This window comes from Nothoprocta perdicaria, unplaced genomic scaffold (genome assembly GCF_003342845.1).
Source record: "Nothoprocta perdicaria isolate Ctin4 unplaced genomic scaffold, notPer1 scaffold_45, whole genome shotgun sequence".
NCBI lineage: Eukaryota > Metazoa > Chordata > Aves > Tinamiformes > Tinamidae > Nothoprocta > Nothoprocta perdicaria.
The window spans coordinates 3,681,281-3,687,616 of record NW_020455699.1 but is presented as its reverse complement, the minus strand read 5'-3'; the positions used below and the strand labels follow the sequence as shown (position 1 = coordinate 3,687,616).

Genomic DNA, 6,336 nt, shown 5'->3' with positions numbered 1-6,336 from the left:
TAAATTCTCTCTACACAAGTCAGATCACTTAAGACTACATAAGTTACAAAAGCAACCATCCTCTTTTGATAAATGCCATAAGGAAGTTAYTCTGTAATCACAAGATAAACCAAAAACCTTAAATCCGTAAACCATATGATCTAGACCAACATCCTTACCTTGGATTATATCCGAGTTCTTTTGTTGCACTGCCATTCAGATATGCAAATCCTGCTATTCCTGCTCATTCAAATGTGTGTCAGGAGAATAAAAACACTACTCATGCTTTCCCATCTGCAAAATCTGAATAATTTATTCAGATAAACCTTAAAGAGCTCTCATAAACTTCACAGCATAATACAGTATAGTTAATGACAACTTCAGAAGTAATGTTTTTGCTGCAAAGCATAAATTTAAAGATAAATTTAAATTGTAAGCCACAAGATGTTTTTTCATTATTTCAAAGAAGCGTATCATTGATGACAAACATACAAATAAATATTGTCAGGATTAAGATCTGCATTTGGTTTTGTGAAACCTCTGAATTCCCACAAAACTATCTACGTGATAGTTCTCCTAATTCACAACATGCACTGCTGTCTCAAGTAACACATTTCAGAAGTATATATTTAGGAAAACAGTATATGTCTTGAGTATGTGTATTATCTTGCAAATAAGAAAAGTATCCTTCAGAACTGCCTAATGGTACCATAGTGTGCAATAAAGATGGTCTTAGGGTTTTCTTGTTAACAGCACTTACAATTTCTCAAATTTCATTTTAACAGAGATATCTGCTACTGATTTTCAGAGATCTCATTAAAGGATATAAATTTGAAGAAGGCGGCCATATTTTCCTCAAGATTGATGCTTTTTTGTTGGTTTATCAAAGTAAGGAGTATTGTCTTGTAGCAGATCTTTCCTGGGTACAAGCACTGTAAAACAAAAAAGAAAAAACTGTAAGAATATATTCTGCAAATTATTGCATAAAATGATGTTGTTTTTACATTTGCAAAGAAAAAAAATGTTAGTGGAATGAGAATCCGGTGAGATAATGAGATGCATAATTAACATCTAAGACAAAACCATATTAACATTTACCTTCCGATTGTCAAAATATTTCCTTCACTTTTCTTCCCTTTAAAAGCATAGAATATATTTAAGTTAATTTATAATCTATAAAAAGGGTAGTTTTGCAATAATTTGTAGTAAGAGAGAGAACARCAATTTTAACTTATCTAACAAACCTGAGTCAGATTATGTTTAATACTTACACAGTTTCAAAAATAAGCATTAAATTTGATATATCCCTTTTCCTCTTTTGACTTAAGGTCCATAGTATCAATATAATTAGCACTGTTTCAAAGGCTAACAGAAGATGATGGAATCATATGCAAGTTATCAGCACTAACTCTTTAAAGAAGAGCAGCATATTAAAGTTTGTCTAATTATGCACCATTTTAATCTGACTCTGGCTCAAAGTTCTGGCCATCTGACTCTTCAGACATCAGCTTGGCCTTTCTGCACAGAGGGAAGGTGCAGTGTCATGTCATGTTTGCTCAAGTAGCAGCAACTTAAAATGCAAAGGTTAAAGCTAATGCTACACTTTGACTAGGTCAGACTAGGTCAGGTACTAAGTGTACGGTAAGCCCATAAAACAGTGTGTGTGCGCATCTATAGCACTGAGTAATAACCTGTTCAATGCACAGTATATTCCCATATATTCTAAGAAAGAAAACTGATTTCCTTRAGGATATATTTCTTTTGCATCTATGGATTGATGCTGATGTACTTAATAAGGTCCTAAGAGTTTTAAATAAAAATTTAATTTTCACTTCTCTTACAGAGAAAACACAAATGAGTAAATTCATGACAAATCATGTCGATCTACACAGCTACAGTAAGTGCATGAAAGCAATGAAAGAAAGAAAGAAAAGAAACTATCAAAAGACACCACCAGACAAAATAAAATAGAAGCTCTAAACAGATAAAGACGGAAACAAATGATTTTTTATCTTCATTTCCAAAGCTAAGTTTTGAATATATAGAGTCAATGCAGCACATCAAAATCATCCAGACATATTGCATGTGTGGTATATCACTAACATGTAGCTCTGCTTTTATCAGCTTCATTTGCAATTAAAGTGAGAATAAATAGAACCAAGAAATTTGAATTCTAGTAAATAATGTGACTCTGACACTTCTGGAAAAAAATATTATTTAAAGTTATTTAAAGGACAAACAAGTTTGTAACTTAAAAATTCTCTTTAGTAAGCAGAATCATACCTAATTACTTTTTTTTGGATTTATTACTGAATCCAACATGACTATACACTGTTTTGTCTCAGATTCTTATTAAGAAGAGAAGATTGAGAGGAGATCTGATCAACATGTATAAGTATCTGATGGGTGACTGTAGGGAGGAACTCTTCTCAGTGGCGGCCAGTGACAGGACAAGGAACAATGGCTGTAGGCTGAAACGCAGGCAGTTCCATCTCCATGTGAGGAAGAACTTCTTTCCTGTGAGGGTGACATAACACTGGAACAGACTCCCCAGGGAGGTTTTGGAGTCTCCTTCTCTGGAGATCTTTCAGACCTGCCTCAATGCAACCCTGTGCTCCGTGCTCTGGATGTCCCTGCTAGGGCAGGGCGGTTGGACTAGATGATCTCTTCCAACCTTAACCATTCTGTSATTCTGTGACATCAGCTAGCTCCGATAGCACTTGTGCATTCAYCCCATTTGGTCCCATGGATGTGTCTTTATCTAATTTGCTTAAATATTCTTTAGTCTGATACTMCTTTACTGTAAGTAAATTTTCCTTGCTCCAGGTTTACCCTAYTGGTGCCAGGCACTGGGCTTCCTGAAGATAAATTTTTAGCACTAAAGACTGAGGCAAAGAAAGCATTCAAGTGTCCTGGGCCTTTCATGCCCTTTGCCATGCAAATGTYTGCCTCATTCAGGAGCAGTCCCACATTTTCTCTTGTCCTCCTTTTGCTGCTCATGTATCTCTAAAAGTCCTTCTTGTTGACCTTCAAGCCCCTTGCCAGGATCAACTCCAGGTAGACTCAGACTTTCCTATCCTCAATCCTGCAGGCAGAGTTAGAATATGAACTGATATTAGAACRTGAATGCATGTCACCTTTGCAAGAGAAGTTCTGCCTTACAGTCTCTATTGGAGTTCTTRGAACAGCTCTCCTGAGGATATTACAGTGTGCTTGGATTTCCAATAGTCCCTCACAAAAAAAACTCGTAAGAACACAGATGACATATTATGAGAGAAGGATAAATCACTGATTAAACTGTGGGAAGTGAAGGCTAATGGAACTGTTCTCCCAATGGAGAGATGTCACAAGTTCTGCAGGCATGTTTGCTGGAATCTGTGCTGTTTAATACGTTTGTAAGCAACTTGGAAAAGCAAGTGCACAATGGTCTGTTTTTCAAGGATACTACCAAAAATAATACCATTAGGAGACTGGCCTACTGTGAAGAAATGCAGAAGGATATTAAGAGATAGACTAAGCAGTAAAATGCCTGATAAATTCAAATATAAAGAAATGTAATGCAAATAAGTAAAAAAATACTATCTTCACACAGAAAGTGATGGCGTCAAACCTGAATGGTGAGAGCGTGAATCATTCTTCTGAGAGTTCAATGTACACAAAATAAACTTGTAAATTAAAAAAAAAAAAAAAGAGCTAAGCACAGTGATCAATAGCAAATAAAAAAATAATTTTAGGATTAGAAAAAACTAGGAAATGAATTGCGAACAAAAGAGAAAGCATCACTGTGCTRTTGTTCAAATCACTGGCTTGTTCATAGCTTGATGACTGTGTGCAGCTCTAGTGCCCTCATTTTAAAAAGACTGTAGGAGAACTGAAGAAGGTACAGAGGAGGGCAGTAGAATGACCACAAATGTTTAACTTTTGTTTCATATATAAGCTATCCCCTMAATGGAAAAAAAAATGCAGGACAGGCCATAGGGGGCTTAAAAAAMCATTAGCAGCTTAGCAAAATAGATATGCATTGACAAGTAAATGCCATATTCAGGACAAACTACACAAAGTTATTTTCACACAAACTATAATAAATTTTTTGTCAAAGACATATTGGATGCTAGAAATTTGCCTGCATGATAGGCAATAAGCACACCAGGGAGAATCCACTGAGTATTTAAAACAGAAATAAGTCTCTGGCTCAGTAAACTGTTAATAGGTAAGATGGAAATACTTGGAAGATGTGAAGGTGCTACAGAAAGCACACAGTCTGTTCTTACTCTTCTACTGCCATTGCTTATGATGGCTGTGGAAGCCGTAACACGGGTCTGGAAACATTTTCGGACTAAATCAGTAAAGCTCTTCTGAAACTGAATGTTTGCTAGTTTAGAAAATCTAAAATTGGATTTAGCTACAAGGATTTATAAGGACAGCAGCAAACAGAAGTGAAGGAAACAACGGATACACCTAAAGGATACACCTATTTCTCCTAGAGCAAGCAGTGGTAAGATAAGCTTCTCTTCAGTTTGACCAAGAGCTATTGAGGAACTTCTGAATTAGAAGGCAAAACTTCACAGTTTGAGAGGCTTTGTATACAGGCCATCATTATGTCTTAATTTTTCCATGACTGGTAAAGTAATTTGGAATTTATAATGTCGTACAAGGTTTTAGGTGAAAGACAATACTCACACCTAAAGGAAAAGGCTACTCTATGGGCAGCAAATGTTCCCACCTATCGGAAAACACATAAATTGGCTATATCTAAACGCTGGCTGATTGTGTAGACAGTATATGCCACGTGGACTTGCCAACCAGATGCTGTCATTCCTACAGAAGTGCAAAAATGGATTAGCAAGTTATAATTTCTTTTCTTCAATGATGACACTAAAGGTGATCTCTGCCTCTATCAAACCTCATAATTCAGAAAATGCATGTAGAAACAACATTGTCTTTGCATCTCTACATTTCATATATAGTGAGTCAGCAGGCTTAAATTACTATCTATACACGCACACATATGCACAGACATATTTCCCCTCTCCATCCCTCTGTTCCATTTTCAAGCTTATACTTATTTATTGAATTTCAACATCTTTTTAACATGCAATCTTTACTCACATATTTTGTCAGAACCTGTATGAACTGCCTGAATAACAGAAGTTCTGAGAATCATTTCAACATCTGAAGCTRTTTTCAGGAGCTAGTAAAGGAAGAAAAATAAGAACAGAGTAATTTAAGTGATACACAATTATCCTTGTAGTCATTTTCCATAGTAGAGAGCTACTCAAACACTAAGCAATCAATTACTCAGCAAGCTATTTACTATCTACACATAATTTCCTTTTCAGGATCCTGAGGTCCTTTACGAGTCAGTAAGGAGTACCCTGACATACAGTGCCCTGTTGAAACTGTAAGGGAATAAGGTGGAACACAATGATCAAAAGAAGTAACTTATTTCAATGACTATAGGCACTGGTAAAAAACTAGAAAGCAGCATCTGACTGCCTCTAATGAGATGGGTAATACGGCTTTTTTAACATTCCTACTCTCATAATATGGAGGTAAAAAGAGGGGCAAAACCAGACAAGAGAGCTTTCACAGGAAAGCAGTGCAGGAACGAGATACTCAAATCCAAAGATTAACAGAGGCATGATTATATGGTAAAAACCYTGAAATTATTTCCCTCCTTGAGAAGGTAAGTAGAGGGGTACTGTCAATTTTGCCAGCTGATCAGCAGAATCCCAGAACTTGTTTGTATTATGCTTCTGTCAGAAAAAAAAAAAATGAAACTGCACAAGCAAGAGACTCTTTGGGAGCTGATGTCTATATTTAATTGGTAAGCAGTTTGTACCAACATGAGAGATTATTTGTAGCATAAGAGTTAGGGCTGAGTAGAGCTACCCTAMATCTTTATCCGCCCTTCCCCCTTTCTCCCATTTAGAAAGCAAGAGCAAGTTATGATCTTGTTCCCCTTACTGAATGACCATTAGAAACCAGAATGCACTGAGCTTGCTCTTGAAGCTTCCTTTCTACCCCAGATTCTTTTTAAAGAGTCACATGCTCTAGGACTGCTTCACAAAAAAAGCCAAATCAAAGTAAGCAGAGATAACCAGGACCACTTAAAAAGKGCGTTCCTGATGAACTAAGCAGCTAGGGTAGGTGTGGCCATCGCATTCCACATTCTAATATTGCAGATGGTTATTCTGCTCTTCCTAGCTCACTTCATAGCTAAATATTTAATGTCACACACAGAAAACACTGCAGCATTCTACTCTGACAAAGTAAAGTGGAGGTATCAGTATATTTGTAAATAAAGATTCATGGAAGCATCTTTTCAAAACTCAGTTGTTCCTTGCAGTGTCTCAA

At 36.3% G+C, this 6,336-nt stretch overlaps 1 protein-coding gene across 1 annotated transcript in view; it reads right to left on the bottom strand.

Annotated features, from left to right (window-relative positions):
- Positions 1-550: 550 nt before the first annotated feature.
- Positions 551-6,336, bottom strand: part of LYRM7 (LYR motif containing 7) — an 8,208-nt gene continuing 2,422 nt past the window's right edge. The window contains exons 3-5 of the mRNA XM_026046587.1: positions 5,947-6,011; positions 5,089-5,170; positions 551-911 (exon numbers count right to left, since the gene is read on the bottom strand). Coding sequence (XP_025902372.1) covers positions 835-911; positions 5,089-5,170; positions 5,947-6,011 — 224 coding nt within the window. The 3' untranslated portion in view covers positions 551-834. The remainder of the gene's footprint in view (positions 912-5,088; positions 5,171-5,946; positions 6,012-6,336) is intronic.